This window comes from Camelina sativa, chromosome 9 (assembly GCF_000633955.1).
Source record: "Camelina sativa cultivar DH55 chromosome 9, Cs, whole genome shotgun sequence".
Taxonomy (NCBI): domain Eukaryota; kingdom Viridiplantae; phylum Streptophyta; class Magnoliopsida; order Brassicales; family Brassicaceae; genus Camelina; species Camelina sativa.
This window is the reverse complement of record NC_025693.1, coordinates 14411497-14431152: the sequence shown is the minus strand read 5'-3', so window position 1 is coordinate 14431152 and position 19656 is coordinate 14411497. Positions and strand designations below refer to the sequence as shown.

The 19656-nt window shown below is 37.1% G+C and overlaps 1 protein-coding gene and 1 long non-coding RNA gene across 2 annotated transcripts; both read right to left on the bottom strand.

Moving 5' to 3' along the window:
* LOC104710985 lies at positions 9983–11564 on the bottom strand. The gene is made up of 3 exons (XR_755163.2): positions 11364–11564; positions 10750–10883; positions 9983–10343 (listed from the first exon to the last, which is right to left on the bottom strand). It is a non-coding gene; the product is annotated as an uncharacterized LOC104710985 (long non-coding RNA).
* On the bottom strand, positions 17877–18230 carry LOC104715277. The gene has a single exon (XM_010432696.1). The coding sequence runs from the start codon at positions 18228–18230 to the stop codon at positions 17877–17879; it is 354 nt and encodes a 117-aa protein (XP_010430998.1).

Below are 19656 nucleotides of genomic sequence, written 5' to 3'. Positions count from 1 at the left end.
AATAAGATCTAAAAATCATCATGAAGAACACAAACCCAGAAAATGATGATATAGACATGGATGGATAGATAATGATGAGATGAACAATTTAATACAAAGAAGTGAAAGAAAATACTCAATAGATTCAAAGTTATGAATGTTACAAATCTATGAAAATCTAGAGAAAAGATAAGAGATGATGCAATAATGTAAAAATAGCTAAAAATGGCAAAAACTAGGTTATGAGGTGTCTACAGGGTCTCTCTTTTCGGCCACAAGTGCCAGCACATATATATAGTAAAGAGGGGGAAGCCCTAGTTAGCTAGAGGACAAAATAGAGAGTTGGCTGCAAGTGCTCGACCATGCTCGGTCGAGTGCATGGTCGAGTGGTTGGTCCGTCAAGTAACTTCAGTCTTCGATCTGGTATGATATCGGTTCAGTAAAACAGGTATAAATCTTGAACGACAGCTCCGATTGCCTTGAAACCACCGGCATTGGAAAGATAACTCAATTTCCTACAACTCTCATGAAGGACGCTGAAGCTGAATCGCAACGTGAAATCTACATTCGGATCGATCTTTGAGGAGCTCGTTATGAACCCGACCATGTACTCGACCGTGTGCCTGCTCGAGTGGTATGGTCGAGTGCCTTCTTTTCCCTTCCTGATACTTTCAATCCTCTTTTTTTAGCTCCAGAAATAACAGCAAGTCCTTCCTTACCCTTTTAGAGCTCCATAACACCTAATAATACTCCAAATGCACAAATGTATGCAATGCATGCTTCTAAACATCCTAAGTGCATATTTGGACATAAATGGCTATAAAACCTAAGGAATGACTTCTATATGATCCAAAACATGAACTAAACAAGGCCATAAATATGGTAAAATACAGTGACATCATAATGCAAGGCAAGTAATGAACAAGATACTAAGTGAATGCAACAGAAATGCAACTAGAATGAGACAAGAGATAAGACAGGACAACTACATGTCATAAACAAAAGTTCTGGGGATGAACTCGAGCAAGCACTCGATCGAGTGTAGATCGAGTGCAGGGTCGAGCTGGACAAACGCGAGAAAACAGAGCAACACAAGAAAAACAGAGCAATATGAAAGCGAATCAAACAACGATCAAACAAAAGGATTTAAGCTAAGAAATCGATAAACAAGGAAGGCCTTGAGGAGGGATTCATGGGCTAGACTACTGATTGAGGTCATCTAACTTGGTCAACAAATCTCAAACAACTTGAGCTAATCTCTAGACAATATTTTCTAAGACATGTTTAATCCACTCTCATGGCAAGAAACAATCAAACTCATGCATCTCTAGACTTGTTCTCACAAAGTAAAGAATCTACACAAGCAGGCATTAAGCAATATGTCAAATATCAAACAAGACCTCTAATCTCTTAGCAAGCCTAATGGTAAACTCTAGATCTAGCCTTATCTATACTCCTTAAACATTGGTGTGATGCTAAGATGCTTGAAATCAAACCATACCCTCTCAGTTATATGATCAGCATTAAGAACATCTAGACTAGAAGAGATCCTAAACAATCAAGTTTGACCAAATCAAACAAACCTCAAACACAAGCCAGCCTACCCATCCTCAAGATCCTAAGCAACTACTCACAAGAACACATGATGAACATCAAAGTCATAAACCCAGAAAATTTCGAAACTTGCATCAACAGAAAGATAAAGCAAAGATCTTTAATATTGGAGAAGGAATCAAACTCGAATTCTCAATATTTTGAAAGTTATGAAACTGACAATACTGAAGAATCTAGTGTTTTCTCTTTTAAAAGAAGGTACAAGATCTAAAAATAAAAGTGCAAAAGGAATAAATCCAAAAAAGGGTAAAAACTAGTTTTTTGACTATCTAAAAAGCTAGACTCTTTGGTGGCTGCAGGGTACAAGCCCTTATATAGAAAAAGTATTAGAAGCCCTAAAAATGCTAAAAGACAAAATAGCTAGGCGGCTCGGCCAACTCGACCTGGTGCTCGGTCGAGTGACCGGTCGAGTTGGCTTCTCTCGTGCATCTTCCACTCGGTCGAGTCCCTCTCTGCACACGGTCGAGTGTCTGGTCGAGTGGTGATTGAGTGGGACTCTGGACCTTGTTTCTTCAGCCTTAACTCTCTTGCTTTCTCCTCTTGTTTGCTTCACTTCTCTTCAGCATTGCTTCCATGCTCCTTAAGCTCCAAAATCACCTGTCTATGCATGAAAAGATGCAAATGCAATGCAACTAAACTCTAATTCATAATTAGTCCTAAAGCTATGCAAATATGGTCAAAATGGATAGCAAAAGATGCAAAAGATGTGAATAAACTAAGGGAAAATAGGGTAAAATATATGAACATCATCACCCCTATACAAGGCCCGGCCCAGGAAAAGCCCAAGTAAAACTTCAAAGGAAGGAGGGGTATTTTAGTCTTTCCTTGGGACGAAACGACACAGCTACCTATAAAAACAAGCGCTCAGTGCTCGTAAAAAGGATCCGCAAGAAAGAGGAAATAATATGGAAAGAAAGTAAAGTTCTATCTCACTTAAAGCTTAGAATTGACGTGCTCGTAGCTCGTCTGTTGTCTTTCATTTCACTATTTTTGACTCGTCTAGTCCACATTATAGCCCATCTTATTGTGCCTCGGCAAAGATTTATAAAGAGAATTTTGATCTCCTTTGACCGAACTAAACATTCTAATTGTGACCGATCTGGACATCAACAATTTGGCGCGCCAGGAAGGGGGAGCCAATTCGAAGTTTTCTTTGAATTTTGAAGAACGGACCTACTAAAGCTAGACTAGATTACTGGAACCACCAAGGAAGGAAACAAAGAGATCAGTTCGTCAGGCGGAACGATAATCCCAGAAACAAAACAAGTGTAGCCAGCAGTCCTCCCAACCCCGAATGCCCCAAGGAAGGCTGTGGTGGCGGAAAGCCCAGAGACGTTCGTCATCGCGATGGAACTAACAAGCCCGACGAACACAGAGGCGACACAGAACCCTGCACAACTCACCCTGCTCAACAGTCAGCCGTCTCCAGTATATACGAGCTACTACGCGGGATCCTAACGCGCCTCGACCAACAGGAACAATAGACCAACGCTTGTTTGGAAGCACTGACCGCAACACAGATTAACTCCCAGGAGGAAATTAACCATCTTCACGCTACTCAACAAAGACCGGCAAACCTCCTCTCGACCGGGACGATGATAAGGCCACAGATTCGAACCAATGAGCAAGGACGTAACCTCGGCACACAAGTCGACGAGCGAAACAGTAGAGGAAAGGACCTAGAGTTGACAGAGATCAAGGAAAAAATGCAAGAAATCGAGACGATACTTCAAAAGGCGACGAGCAAGGCACCAGGGATGGACCTCATGCTCGAAGCAACACAACGAACTCCGTTCTCTAAACGACTCACGACCACTCCAGTGCGACGAACAGTTAAGCCCAGGCTGGGTTACTATGACGGTACAGTTGATCCGCTGGATTTCCTGCTTACTTTCAGAGTATCACTCGGCCCTTTACAATTCAGCCCGGATGAGTACGACGTTGGGGCATGTTGTCTTTGCCGAGCATTTAACAGGGACCGCCCTAAGTTAGTTCTCGCGACTCTCGTCCGGATCTATTGACAGTATCGAAGAGCTAATAACCGAATTCTTGAAGCAATTTTCTGTCCTGATGGAGAACAAGAACTCACACGCCAATCTGTACGCCCTGACTCAGGAGCGCCAAGAATCACTCCGATCATTTATTACACAATTTAAAGAGGTCGTCGTCAACGTCTCGATTCCTGACGCGGCAGCTATCGTCACACTCAGAAACGCACTATGGTACGAATCCCGATTCAAGGAAGAACTGTCCTTATTGCATGTGGAGACCATCGCGATGCACTGTTGCGAGTTGCAAAGCATATTGAGGTCAAAGAAGAAAAGGCTGTTCACGCTAAAAATCATGCGGCAGCAAAAAGCGTCGCAACCAAAGAGCCAACAGTCGTAGCACCAAAGATCGAGCACGTCGAACCCCGACAGCATTTTATCCGTAACCAAGATCGAACTCGTCGAACCTTTGCGATTGGTGAAGATACGCAACCCGGCTTACCATGGAATAAATATGTCCGGAAAGAAGGAGGCAAGAGTAGCGTGACTCAATACTGTGATTACCATCAAAGCGCCACCCACGCAACAGAACAGTGTCGCTATCTCCAAACAGTCCTGATGGAACGATACAAAAAGGGCGCAATAATCGTCGAGTCTGACAGGAGTAGAACAACCCGACCTAGACGGAATGATACCAAGCGAGCCAAAAAAATCGCTCAAAAATTTGTGAAGGATTCCAAGACACTCGACGACCAAAGTGGGGATGAGATGGAAGTTCCAGATGATGTCAATCATGAAAAGCGTCCGCGTACGGACCGTCAGCCCGATCAACGTCCCCCAACAATAAGACGGATAAACATGATTATGGGCAGACTAGCAAGGTGCAACAACTCGGTCAGGTCGGTAAGGGACTACACCAACAAAGCCGAAATGAAGAGATCCTTGCCATCGAGGATCGACTCCGAAAACACGCCGATATCCTTTGACAATGGCGATCTAGAAGGTTTAGACCTGCCACATAACGACCCATTGGTCGTCGAACTCCTGATCGGCAAAAGCCAAGTTACAAGAATCCTGGCCGACACCGGAAGCTCGGTAAACGTGATCTTCAGGAATGTTCTGACACAAATGGAAGTCAGGGAGAGTGACATCAAGCCGGAGTGTCATTCTTTAACTGGTTTCGACGGATATTTCATCATGTCAGTCGGCACCATTGATCTGCCGATCTTTGTTGGGGAAACGACAAGATATTCCTGATTCACCGTCATCAACAAGCCAACCATCTACAACGTCATCCTTGGAACCCCGTCGCTTCATAAGATGAACGCAGTCCCGTCGACATATCACCAGTGCGTCAAATTTCCAACCCCAAAAGGCGTGTATACATTACGCGGTAAGTTACCGCCGGTAACCATCAAAGCGCGAGGCATGTTTCCTGATTGAACATAAGATTCGCACAGCAAAAAAGTTATAGCAACCAAATCGGCCACGACAGCTCATCACTGACCAACGGAAAGCCGACTCCGATCCAGCAAGATATCACCGCAACAGAAGAAGTGAACCTCGATGAGACGGATACGAAGCGATATGTAAATACTGGAACGGAGATAACTCCAGTCATGCGCGACAAACCAATACTAAAACCAACATCGCAACGTTCGCTTGGACAGTGGCCGATATGAGAGGGATCGATCCAACCGTTACAACTCACAAACTCAACGCTGACCCAACATACAAGCCGATCAAGCAGAAACGACGCAAGCTAGGTCCTGAGAGATTGCCAGCGGTAAACGACGAAGGTGAAAAACTCCTCGGCGCAGGATCCATTATAGAAGTAAAATATCATGAATGGCTAGCTAACACGGTGGTCGTCAAAAAGAAGAACGGGAAATGGCGAGTTTGTGTAGATTTTACCGACCTTAATAAAGCCTGCCCAAAAGACAGCTTCTCATTACCACCGATCGACCAGCTTATCGAAGCGACTGCGGGCAACGAGCTCTTGACCTTTATGGATGCCTTACCGGGGTATAATCAAACCCTAATACACAAGGACAGCCAGGAAAAGACGTCGTTCATCACCGATAGAGGAATCTATTGCAAATCGGTCATGCCCTTCGGCTTGAAGAATGCAGGAGCAACTTACCAGCGACTAGTCAACAAGATGTTCGCCGAGCAACTCGGAAAAACCATGGAAGTATACATAGATGACATGCTCGTCAATTCACATCGTGTCGGCGAGCACATCACTCATCTCCAGCAGTGCTTTGATACTCTAAATAAGTATGGGATGAAGCTAAATCAGGCCAAATGCACCTTCGCAATCAAGTCGGGAGAGTTTCTTGGCTATTTGATAACTCGGCGAGGCATTGAAGCAAATACAAAGCAAATTAAGGTGATCATTGACCTACCATCGCCACGGAATGCCAGAGAGATACAGTGACTGACCGGAAAAATCGCCGCCCTAAAAAGTTTTATATCCAGGTCGACGGAAAAGTGCCTGCCATTTTACCAACTCCTCAAGACCAAAGGTAAGTTTGAGTGGAACGAGGCTTGCCACGACGCGATCAGCAAATTGAAGAGCTACTTGTCAACGCTCCCGGTGCTTGCACAGCCGGAACTAGGTGAAATCTTGTCACTTTACATCACGGTTTCCGCATCAGCGGTCAGTGGAGAACAACGTCATATCTTCTATATAAGCAAGTCCCTTGACGACGCCGAAACTCGTTACCCGACAGTCGAGAAAGTTGCCCTGGCAGTCGTCACGTCGGCGAGAAAACTACGTCCGTACTTCCAGTCGCACACCATCGCCGTCCTGTCCAATCAGCCCTTTGGATCTATATTGCACAGTCCAAATCAATCCAGACGATTCACGAAATGGGCAATCGAGCTCAGCGAATATGATATTGAATTTCGCACCCGCCCAGGCGCTAAGTCCCAAGTGTTGGCCGAATCCATAGTACCCACCACCGGCTCTGAATCCACTTCAAGCTCAAAATACCTGATGCCTTTCTCCCATGCCAGACACAAACCATAGTACACACCGCAGAGCTATGCAAACAGTGCCGAGCATCCCCTATGTTGAGGAACAATACCATTTCCTTGTATTTGTATAAATAACGATAACAAGATAGTCAAAGCTATCGTAAGCATCACCAATATACTTTGCATATCTCAGCTTGTTGTTTAATGTTTGTATAGTTTGTTTCTCATCCGAGAAACAATAGTTTTTCCATAGTATAAATAAGGGAAAAACCCTCCAAATAGTTTTTTTTGGCAAGAAAACTCTCCACATCAAATTAATGCAAGTCAATACTACAATCTCAAAAGTCACCCGCAATATAACCCTTCGCTGTATTGACGACGTTGCAATTTAAAAATCTTGCTGTTTTGTAAAAAAAAATGGCAAAGCATTGAAATTTTATAAATTCTTCGCCCTTCCCCGTTGTCTTCTTCTCCCTTCCTCATCTTCTTCTTCCTTCGATTCCTCCTCAACATAATCAAGAACTCCGGTCAAGGAGCTCGAATTTTCAGAGTTCTCTATAACTGTGAATAGGAATTAAATTTGGAAAGAAAAAAACTATGAGCATGGATCGAATTGATCCCTTTTAAGCAAATTCATTGGTATATATAGTCATAATCAAGCCCTAAAATCAACCAAACAAGAATCCAAATATTAGATCAAATAACAAAAACGACATTCTTGTTCAGAATTAACTTCTAGAAAGGGACATCACAATTATTGGCGAGAGAGATATGGACACGATGAGCACACGAGCTTCTCCTCAGATCTCTACGCAGCATCGTTCTTAGGCCGAAAACTGCGTATATAGGCATATGGCTTAGGCAATTCACCACTGCATAACCCTAATTGGCGATGGAGATTGTAAATGCGGCAAGGAACCTCCGCAACTGTCATCTCTGGTACTCGGGGTTGCATAAGTTGTGAAAGTCACAATTTGGGCCTAAGGTATATACACAAACTCGATTTTGTGATTTGGGTATTCGATTTTAAGCTTGAAGGTTCAGTTTTAAAAATAAATTGATCTCAATCTCTCGAATTTGGAGTAGGGGCTTAGGTTTTGAGATTAGAAATTTCGTTTGTTGCATATATATATAATCAAAGGAAGAAGACAAGCAAATATTCGAGCTCCTTGATCGGAGTTCTTAGATCAGTCTCTGTTCTTGGGTTTACGCTGTTAGTGCCATTGATTATGTTGAAGAGGTATCAAAAGAAGAAGAAGAAGAGGAAGGGAGAAGAAGAAAACCGGGAAGGGAGAAAAGATTTTTTTCTCCATTAATTTTTATTAAAAATTTATAAAATTTCAATGCTTTGCCATTTTTTGTTTACAAAACAGCAAGATATTTGAATTGCCACGTCGTCAATACAGCTAAGGGTTATATTGCGGGTGATTTTTGAAATTGTAGTATTGACTTGCATTAATTTTATGTGGAGGGTTTTCTTGCAAAAAAAAACTATTTGGAGGGTTTTTTGCACAAAACCCTATAGATAACTGCTTTTTTTTTTTACTCTTTTTTTATTTCTTTTTAAAATAGGCAATCTATGTTTATTCACTACATATAACTATATGATATAAGTGCATGCTTAAAATAGTTATACCCAGATTGATTATTTTGTTATAAAAAATCAGTTACACAAAATTTTACAATAATGAAAATAACTCTACTGATTAATTAATATCTATATTATTAAAAGGGGAGCATTCCTCACTATGTAGGCTTAAAGTTGGAGATTATTACATGAAATACCATTATAATGAGAACAAAAAAAACAGATGAAAGGATAGATTTGTATTAAAAAAAAGTGAAAGGACGCGGATCTACGTAACCGGATCCGAATTTGATGGGTCTTAAAAAGATTCGCAAACACACAAGGGAAAACTCGCTTAATACAAGGGAAGCATTTAATCATATACTACCGCCGCGTCCTCTATATTCTAATATTACTTGTTCATATGGATCATGATCCAAACGTGTTGGGCTTTTTTATAGTGCAAATCGGCCCATCTTTATATTACGTGTCCTTAGTTTTGGTCCAAAGTTTTCCACCTTTCCTACGTGTTTTATTGGAACGAACGAACAGATATTGATTACCTGAAATTTTGTCAATCAATGACTCACACATAAACTAAGGGGGTGTTATTGGATTGTGGTTTTTAAAGGAGTTTGATGTATTTAAGAATCAGGTGTTATTTAATTGGGTATTTTTAAAAATCCATTAAAATCTAGTGTTATTCAATATCTACTGGATTTTGTGTGATTTTGGATTTCAAGGTACTTTGCTTCTAAAATATGAACAAACACAATACCACACTTTTCTCAATCATTTCATTTTCTTCTCCTCTCTTTAGATGGATCTCTAGCCTTTGATATATTATTGTTTGATTTTTTTTCTCAATCCTTTTATATAATCACACTTATTCATCAGATATGTATTATTTTTGAGAATTTTTTATTTTGTGTTCTTTAACTTTTTTTTCTGGGTTCATGATCTATAAATTTTTTTTTTGGTTTATGATATAATCACACTTTTTTTTTTCTGGGTTCAATCTCTGTTTCTTCCTTCTCAAACCCTTTGTATATAATCAGATCTGTGTTTTTTTGTATTCTTTAATTTTTTTTTTCTGGGTTCATGACATCTGGGTTCTTTAATTACACCAAAAATCTGGATTGAAAACAAATACAGTTTAATTCAAGTTTTCTATGACATGTATAAAAGTCTAGGTGTTATTAATTTAATATAACTTTGGTGTATAACACAGTTTATGGATATATATATATTTTTTTTTTCTAACAATAACTTTTTAAAAAATCCATAACAATCACCAAAAATACATTATCAATGACTTTCAAATCCAACTTATATGCATTATAAAGTCCACACAAATGCATTAGACTTTTAAATCCACTAATGTCCTCGGTTAATTAAAATCGCTTAAAATCCTCAATCCAATAACACCCCTTAAATGAATTTTGAGAGGACTAAATTTGGTCAAATACGGAATGTCAAAGATCCAGTCAACTAAACATATCAATTCACCTAATTAGTTCGCATCTAATTATATGTCAACTTTCCAAATTCAATGATTATTATAACGATTATGCATAACCCGATCTTAGAAAATATTGGATCCATCTCACATGTTTAATATTCCTCAATCAGTAGTGAAATTACGCAAATTTGGGAGTAATTCCACGTTTACGGAATATTAAAAATGGCAAAATTTAGTCTACTTACCTATTTTTCCTATCAAGGTCTACGACTATAAAAACCATACAACGTAATGTAATTGTTACTCAAATCAAAAACAGAAAACAGCGTAAATTGCAATACTACCACAAAAAAAACAAATGGCTGCTAACAATGTTTTCACAAGTCTTGCTGACATTAAGCCCTTCAAGACGACTTGGAAGATCCAAGTCAAGATTGTCATACTCGCTGATGTTGATGTAAGTATATTACAAAGATACTACTCATTCTATTTATTTATGTTTACAAAACATATAATAACTGATTATGTTTCCTTTTAATAGGGAACTCTGATCCATGCAACTATAAAGAAAAACCAGATTAACAAGTTTTTCCGTATGATTGTTGCGGGAGAGTGGAGAATCATCGAGAATTTCCAGCTGACTAAATCCATGGGAAAGTACAGGGCAACAAATCATGCATTTAAGATGTCCCTAACAAACAACACAATCATTAGCCGTTCTCCTTCACTATCAGATGATTGGTATTTGGATCTGAAAAGTTTTGAAACAATCACTGCTGATGAAGGGCTTAGTGAGAACATCTTGATCGGTATGTACTTTGTAGATTACTTTTAACATCTATACTATTAAAAGGGAAGCATTTTTAATAAGTGGACATAGATTAACAATTAAAATAACTGCTTCGTTTAATTTTTTTGTTTTTCGTTGTAGATGTTGTTGGACAGGTCGTTAACATTGGTGCTATGGTAACTCATGACGTCAATGGGAAAATGTCCAAGCGCCTTGATGTTGTTTTGAGAGACACTAGGTGATCCTATATTACTGAAATTTATCTACGTATAATATATTTTAACGACAAAATAATGATGTATACAGTCATAAATACGGTTCTAACTTACACAAACCTTTTTAACAGTGACAACAGGTTGCCGTGTACCTTATGGGGAAGATTTGCGGATACCATGTGGTCTGCGTGTGAACAAGCTGGGAACCAAATTGTTACTTGCTTGCTCCGTCTTGCAAAGATCAACACGTTTAATGGTGATATTGCGAAACTACATGTTAACTGTCCTGTACAAGTAGGGGATAATATTTTAACAAGCTTAAAATTATTTCTACAGGTGTCAAATCCATATCCAATGCATATGATATGTCTTTGCTAATCATCAATGCTGATTATCCCCATGTGCAAGATTTTATTGCCGGGTATGTTTCAATAAAAGGGGATAGAAGAATGAAATCAGAGATTGTTTTATAAAAGTGAGTTGTAAAGAACATATGTAAGAAGAATCAGATACATGATGTAATCTATTATACATATATGAAGGAAAATTAAACTATTTACAATCCTATTTGACAAAATAACAACAACTTTTTTTTCTTTTTATGACAATAAATATTCGCGCATTGAAACAAAAATTGAAAACAAATTTAACTAAATCTCTGAAATAATTATGTACGAACATGAAAGTATCCACATATAAACAAAGAATATTACCCAAAATCTTTTGACAAATGAATGAAAGTTCAATAAGAAAATTCGGATCTTACCTTACAAATTAAATGTTTGTTGTTCACATACAAATCTCTTCTTTCCTAATCTATATTGTTTCCGGAAATCTCTGCTTAGCTAGGAGGTGGGTTCAATGATAAACACGATTGATTGACAGATTTGGGTAGGAAGAGAGTAATACCGATCAGTCGGTTTCTTCAATAAAAATTGTAGCTGTTCATCTTCTCTTTTTTTCCTTATTAGAGAAGATCCCGCAGGTGGTGAGAACCAAAAAAAAAAGTTTCTCGTGGGCCTCTCTATTAAAATCGATGCCCATGTTTCCATTGTACATCACAAAGTAAAAACCAAACTGTAAACTTTGGGCCTAAAATAAATAAGAGCTGATCCATCACAATTCATCATAATTGGATCATGTTTACAAAACTAAAACCAATAATTCAAACTATAAATCAGTAAGCATATATAAAATATGCAACAATCACGTACAAACTATTAGTCTTCTTCCACAAAATAAATTTACAAATATGCATACTATTGGAAATAAAAATATGCATATATATACTATTTGTAACACTTGCAATAACACTTGCAACATTTTCACAAAACAAATTTCTAATTAACAACAACATAACAATTTCATTTGTAAATAAAAATAAACTTATGAAAACATCCCCGCACGTATGTGCGGGTCCGACTCTAGTTAATACTTAAGAGTTTTATCATTTAATGGACCTTAACTTATTGCTCTTTTCTTTAATACAAGGATTCGATAGATATGAAAATTGACAAACACAATCAGTAAAAATATATTATCTTAATATGAAGGGAGTGATGAACTATAATGGAACACAAATAATAAATTCTTTTAGTGCAAAATATTATATATTTTTTTTTTTTTTAAAGTTAACATAATTTTTAAAGGATCCGAAAAGCACTTAATTTTTTATCCATCTATAAATGAAAAAGAATTTGTAAAAAATCAATATGACTACAGAAACTAGACATATCAATATAATAAAAATATGATGTGTTTCTCTCCAGTATTTGACAACTCAGCATTTTAGGCTTTTCTCAATATGACATCTCAGTAAAATCGTTAGACCATTGCTAATCTCTCTAGCTGAATCTCTCAAACTAAGTATGAACACAACTTTATGTAAAACTATAAATTATAATAATATATAATTAAATAACAACTCAACAAACCAATCATAAAATGACATATATGAGGATAGTCTCTCATGTAAGTCTCTTAGACCATTTATACCGGTGGTTTTTCTTTGAATTGCTCACTAATTGAATATTAAAAAAAGAGGAGAGGGGTGGGAAAAATAAGGAGAGAGAATATAACCGTTTCTCATATAGGCATCTGTAGAAACGTTTCTACATAGGTGATCAATTATTAATGGAACAATTTTTTTTTTTTTTGAATTAATCTTTAAAATAAATAACAAAATTATATTAAAATAGTTAAAATACTATATATTGAGCAATTCTGTTAGTTCTACCAGTGGTCATGTCCTTAGATCTCTCAAATTGGAGACGTCTCTCTCCCTCTCTCTTAATTTTTCTATTTTGTTTTTTTATATTTTAATAGTAAGAGATGGTGTGAGAGATTACCACTGGAGATAGTCTTAGTTTTTAAAATAAGTGGGCTTAAATTATTCATTGAGAACAACGACAATGACGCAAGATGAAATATATATTCCCTCCCTTTTATAAAAAGTGTCATTTTGACACATTTCACACAGAAAATGTATATGTATGCCTCTATTTAATAAGTATTTAATTGTTTAAATTCAATGAAAAAAGTTTTGGGTTTAGGGGTAAAAAAAAAAATGTAGCATTAAAAAGCACATTAGAAATGTAGAATGACACTGTTTGTGTAACAAAAAAAGTTCTCTAAAATGACACTACTTGTTAAACAGAGGGAGTATTAGTTTTCTATCTCTGGTCGAATCGATTCGGATCAAGATGATCTTCTTATGAAAAGGTATCATGTAACCTTGAGGAGAAGTGAGAAGCTAATCGTTCTCGAGAACCAAGGTCGCCGCGTTAAAATCTGTTAATCTTTCACTCAATGTTCATCTCCGACGAAAAAAATTTCCCGGAACTTGGAGAAGAGGCGAATCTAGATCGGGAAAATTATTGGGGTAGCGAAAATCTGACATACTTAGAAAGAAACGAGGAAATTGAAGGCGATTCTCTAGGTTTACATGGGAGATCTAAACAAGATAAGGAATCTAAGAAGAAACTACATGATTATATAAATAAATTAAGTGAGAGAGGAGAAGATTGAGCATGAAAAAGCTAAACATATATAGATTTTTTGTGAAACACATCATTGAGAACTTGAAGAATAAGCATTCAAAAAAGGTTTTGATCAAACATTTGATATGGAAACTAGCTTGGAGCTACAACAAGACTAGGTTTGTAGAGAATCTCAACAAGGTGAAAGAATATAACATTGACATCAAGGATTTACTGATTAAAAAGAAACCTGAGATGTGGTCAAGACCTTTCTTTATAGACTTGGAAGCAACTGTGAGGATGTTGATAACAACGCCACAGAATCATTCAACGCATCAATTACAAAAGCAAGACCTAAGGCAATGATTCAAATGTTGGAAACAATTAGGAGGCAGGCTATGCATCGAATGGTGAAGAGACATAACAAATGAAACGACCACACCCGGATTCCCAATCCCTGCACAGGATCCATGGGAAACGATCTCACCAGAACCCCATAATTCCGACGAGACAACCGGCGTAGAAATCGCTCCTTACAAAAACTCCCACAAATACACCAACCTCATCTAGTTACTGAACCGCACAACCAACCACTCCTAGCGACCGAGTGATAAGAGAGGTGGGCTGGAATATTTGATTCTGTAATAATTTTCCACGAATTCTCCAATTCACTATCAACTCCTCTAGTGTTGAACGGCACCTCCACCTGGTGTTGATCGTCACACATCGTACCACACACATGGTGTGGATTGACACTCTCCTAGTGTCGGTCGACCGATGCCCACGGCATCACTTTCGTCGATCTCCCCTCATCCAAACCTAACTCCAGCTGTCCTCCTAGAACCCAAACACACAACAACATGCTTGTGTCGACCAACACAACCTTGGTGTCGCTTGACACCCCAACCTTACCACAAAACCGTTTATGCCAGACCACAATACAAACACTTCATTAAAACACAAATAAACTGTTCATTTCATAAACCCACCGTTGGATATAAATCTTAGATCACCACGAAGCTCCTCACCAGATTTCAGCAAAATCGGACACCATTTCATCCTCCAAACGTTGCCCCGAATTAGCCATCTCAGACCAGTTCGCGCGGTCCATCTGCAGGTGTTGGTGTTGATCGATACCATAATGGTGTGGAACGACAACAACCTAGAAATCACGATCCGAGCCTCCCTTCCAGCTCCTTTTCGCTGCAAAACCCTAATCTTTCACAGCCATCTATTTTCTAATCGATAAAACATCAAACAACACGACTTACCTAGATAACAACCCTAAGAAAGCCCCCTTGACTCTCCTAATCCACCACCAAGTAATCACATCGTTCCCCACATACATATAGATCATATATCTCCCTTCTCCTTCTCCTAACCCTCCTCAAGGCTCCCTTTGCTCTTAGGATCAAACACATAATCTCCCTTTCTCTTTCCCCTTCTCTCTTAGAAGCGAAAAACACCACCCCTCCCGAAAACCCACCTCTACCTTGGCCACTACTAGGCCACACTCCAAACATTCCAACCACTTTGGATGTTCACACGCACTCTTTCCAAATAAAAAACACAAGTTATAACTATTCATAAAACTTTCTATTTTTAGAAACTTTCTTTTTATGGAAACTTTTCATTTATAGAAATCCCGAGCTATTTTCCTAGACAAGTCTATTTCCATTACAGAGCCTATCCTAGAACCGTATACGCTCTGATACCAAACTGAAACGACCGAACCCGGATTCCCAATCCCTGCATAGGATCCACGGGAAACGATCTCACTAGAACCATAAATTGTGACACCCCTGTTTCAGAGACTTACGGAGAGGTTTAAAAAGAATTGATTTGGCCACATATGTCACCAAAGTGCACTTATCATTTTGGTCAAGGGGCCTTAGATAACTCCACAGTTAAGCGTGCTTATGCTGGAGTAGTCACAAGATGGGTGACCTTCCGAGAAGTGACTGTAGGAACTGTGCGAGTGAGGACAAAACATAAGAAAAGATCACGTGGTGATTTGTAGGGACGGTAACAAGTCTTTGAAACCTCCCAGACGTAGCAAACCGACCGTCGGATATGGATGGGTCCCGGGCCTAGTGGGAGGACGTGAGGCCCATTAAAGAATTAGACATGAGACCCACTGAGAGGTGGCGGTCGGGGCGTTACAAGTAGTATCAGAGCCAAACCCAGACAAGTGTGGTGTCACAACAAATCCAAGAATCACGAAGGCAAGTTTACAAAGTATGTTGTCAAGATTCTCGCAAAACAGAAGAAAGATGTAGACAAGTGTGAAACAACTCCAGCAACTCATGGAGTTTGCGACGTTATGCTTTACGAGAATGATTATTCGAGGAACACAAAAAAAAAAAAAAAAAAAAAAAAAAAAAAAAAAAAANCATGTACATGTGGTATATGGAAAATCAGTGAGATTCCATGTGAGCATGCTTATGGAGCAATGATTGGTTTACAACGTGAATGTTGACGATTATGTATCAGGATTTTTCAGCACTAATATGTGGCGAGGTTCGTAGACTATCAAATTTTTACTATATTAATTGAAAAGTAAAAATATAAAACAAACCTTATAAAGTGTAAGAAATTACATTGTCATGTTATTGGTCTTAAGATAAATGTTTAATTTTTCAGTAAGGATAAATATGTAATTTATATATTGGACCAATAAAATCTTTGAAATAATTATTATTTTTAAAAATATATATATTTTCTCTCACTAATTAGTTATGGACGAAATTTACTTTTCAGAATTTAAAAAATTGTAAACTAATCAGAATTTAAAAACTAAAATTTTATATGTATACAATAATAACTATATTTGGAAGATTTTGTTAAGATGTTAAATTATGATTCTCCTATTATCTTTCTTTTATTTCATTTACAAATTGTTCTGAATTATCATTTTATATCTTAAGATTATTTTTAATAACTATATTTAAAAGATTTTGTTAAGATTTTAAATTATGATTCTCCTATTATCTTTCTTTCTTTAATTTACAAATTGTTTTGAATTATCATATAGATTAATAAATATGTAGAATTTTTTGTGCATATGTTGAATTTTTAAAAATAAAGATATATTAGGTGACAAAAAAATGAAGATATATGACTCAATCAATGAAGAACAAAATGTGTGTTTAATGTGCCATAACGGTGGGTTGGTAAAACTAAATTTATGTGGTTAATAAATTAATAAATTTTATTTGCTCACAATTACAATATTATAATTAGTACTTTAAAATTTTACAAAATAATGATGCAAATACAACTAACAAATAATATAAAACTGTAATATACATTAGACAAATTAAAATACTATAATATTCTAAAATAATTAATATCTAAAAAGATATATGTAGATTTACCAAACAATTGAAATATTAAAAGTAAATATTTTCTTAAAGAAATATAACAATAATAATGATTTTATTATAAGTTTAGAAAAAAATGTTAATCACCTGTTGTATAACACGGGATATCTCTTAGTATATATTATGAGAAATACCGAAATGTATAATCAGTGATACCTAAGTCCTAACAATTGATGTATAACTTAATCTGCAACTCAATTGGAAGATTAAAAAAATGAGACTTCTTTTTACACCATTCATTCTATGTATACGTCATTCATACTTCCCCCAGTGTTCAAGAAAGCGTTAGGCGGTATGTGGGCGGTGACCCAGCGCCTAGCGCCTAGAACGACTAGTCGGAGTTTAAACGTTTTTAGGCGGTTTAGGCGTTTACATTAAAAATTATTATATATATGATATTATATACAAAATTATGTAAAACATATGTTAGAATAAATAAATAGTAATAAATTATAAACCAAAATTAGTTAAAAATAAATTTATTTGATTTAAATTAATAATATATGAACATTTATAAATATGTATATGAATATAAAACTTAAAATTTTAAATATATTTAGTTAAAAATAAAAAATATATTATTATGTAATTTTTATGCGGTCTAAGCGGTCGTCTAAGCGTATGCTGAGCGCCTAGCGCCTAAATGGCGCCTACGCGGCCGCCTAGACCGCTTTCTTCAACAGAGCTTCCCAATAATAGTCATATTTTATCAAAAAGGTTATGGAGGTCTGGATTCATCTATATGCATGTCAAGCCTTAATATTAATATCATATATACCATATAGTTGGATCAAGAACTGTATTGGGATAAATAACAAATATATAGCAGTTCATAAATATGATGACCTTTATAATTATTGTATCCAAATAATAGCGTACATGTTACTGACATTTGTTAAAGCAAGAGACACACAAATCTTATTTGGGATAACCTAGTGCTTTGCAGGTAGTTTTAAGTACAGCGTCATAGATCCACCGCACAGGGAGCAAAGTACCAAAACAATCTTCTGGAAGACTGAGTAGGATTTTACAACACACTTTTGTGACCTTCTTGATTTCAAAGTGCTTCAATGCGTTTGTACAATTTGTAATTGTTCTTAGCTGGGAAGCACAAGGGATAGGCTTAGGCAATATTCCCATCTGTGATTGAGGTGCTAGTACCGACGATGAAGCACGCGCAAGATCATTTACTTTCTCATTTCCCTTTGTTTCTATAGATTTTGATAATACTATTATCAAAACTAAGATGATCGTTGCCCACATGATTTGCATGTTTCTACTCCTTTTTTATGTTGTACAACTTTGGGCTTATTCTTGACAAAATTATATATATATATATATGTAGCTTTGTGCATATCTACAAAAAATACTAAAACTTCTCTTAGTATTTATAACTCTTAGATGATTGATTTTTTTTTTAGAAATCTATAATCTTTACTCATTATTTTTTTACTTTATGCACATATTATTTTTCAATTATTCATATATCTTACCTTCCTTAGCTTCCCAAGATTGAAACAATTATTTTCTATTAAATAAAATAAGGAAGCTTGATGATATACAAAAATTTATTTTCTAGCCTAAATAATATTAGGGAGTATAGCATTACACCTACTTTTACCTAAAGTATTTTACCCACACCTATTTTCTGCTATTGCTATATTTCTTTTATAGCAAAATTATATCTTACCCCCTATAGGTGCTAAAAACCACAATTCTATGAACTAACTAAGTGAAATAGGATTAGGGAGACTTCGGGTCAGGCTCTCGGTAGAAATCAATAAGAACGATGAAGGAAGTGACGAACTGGATTTGTATTCAACTCTTTAATCGGAAAGTTACAATTACATATTTACAATTATCGCCAGATACTTATATTTAAGAACTCTTAACATAAATCTTCGAGATTTTCTCCAATGATCTTGCCTCGTTCGTCCATGATCCGCTCAACTCACCCCGAGATCCTCTCCTTCGTTAGACTCATCACTCCTCTAGGTCAAACGAATGCCTTCTGGGCCCTATGCCAGCCCACAATGAATTCTTAAAACCCGTCGCTCAGTGGGCCTCGTGCATGGTCTTTTGATCGGCAAAACCCAACACCAACAATTCCCCTCAGCCCTTTAGCCTCATTCTTGAGGTCGAGGGGAAGATATCCGAGGAATATTTTGATGTTTCGGTTTTGCGATCTTTCTTGGGGGATTATGCTAAATCTTGATTCTCGTGATTCGTGATGATTACCTCCTCTCTCCTCCCTAAGAATCCAACGGTGGATGCGAAATGATATGATAATGGGCAGCACTGAGAATGATCAAGTGGAAGTTGAGCTTGTTCAGGAAGATGCAATGCTTGTACCCGTTGGACCAATGATAATGGCGATGACCAAACAACTTGCTGGAGCTGTCCAATTGATTTTTAACGATATTTGGAACAAAGAGGACAACCAAGTACAACACAACACCCTAACCTTGATCTGAACACAATGAAGAGCTAAGTGGACCGAAGGGTGTGTGGACATTGTACTCTTTTTCCTTATCATTGGTTTTGTCCCAATGGGTTTTTCAGGAAAGGTTTTAATGAGGCAATGGACTCACACTTCACTAATGGTCTACTCTTTTGTTTGGAAGTCCACTTTGAGCCGAATACAAGTCCAAGAAAGCCCAAAATAATCACTTTATTTTTTGGTCAAAGAGGGGTGACG

What these genes read in the sequence shown, in the direction of transcription:
- LOC104715277 (XM_010432696.1), bottom strand. Translation starts at nt 18,230, where the DNA reads ATGCAAATCATGTGGGCAACGATCATCTTAGTTTTGATAATAGTATTA.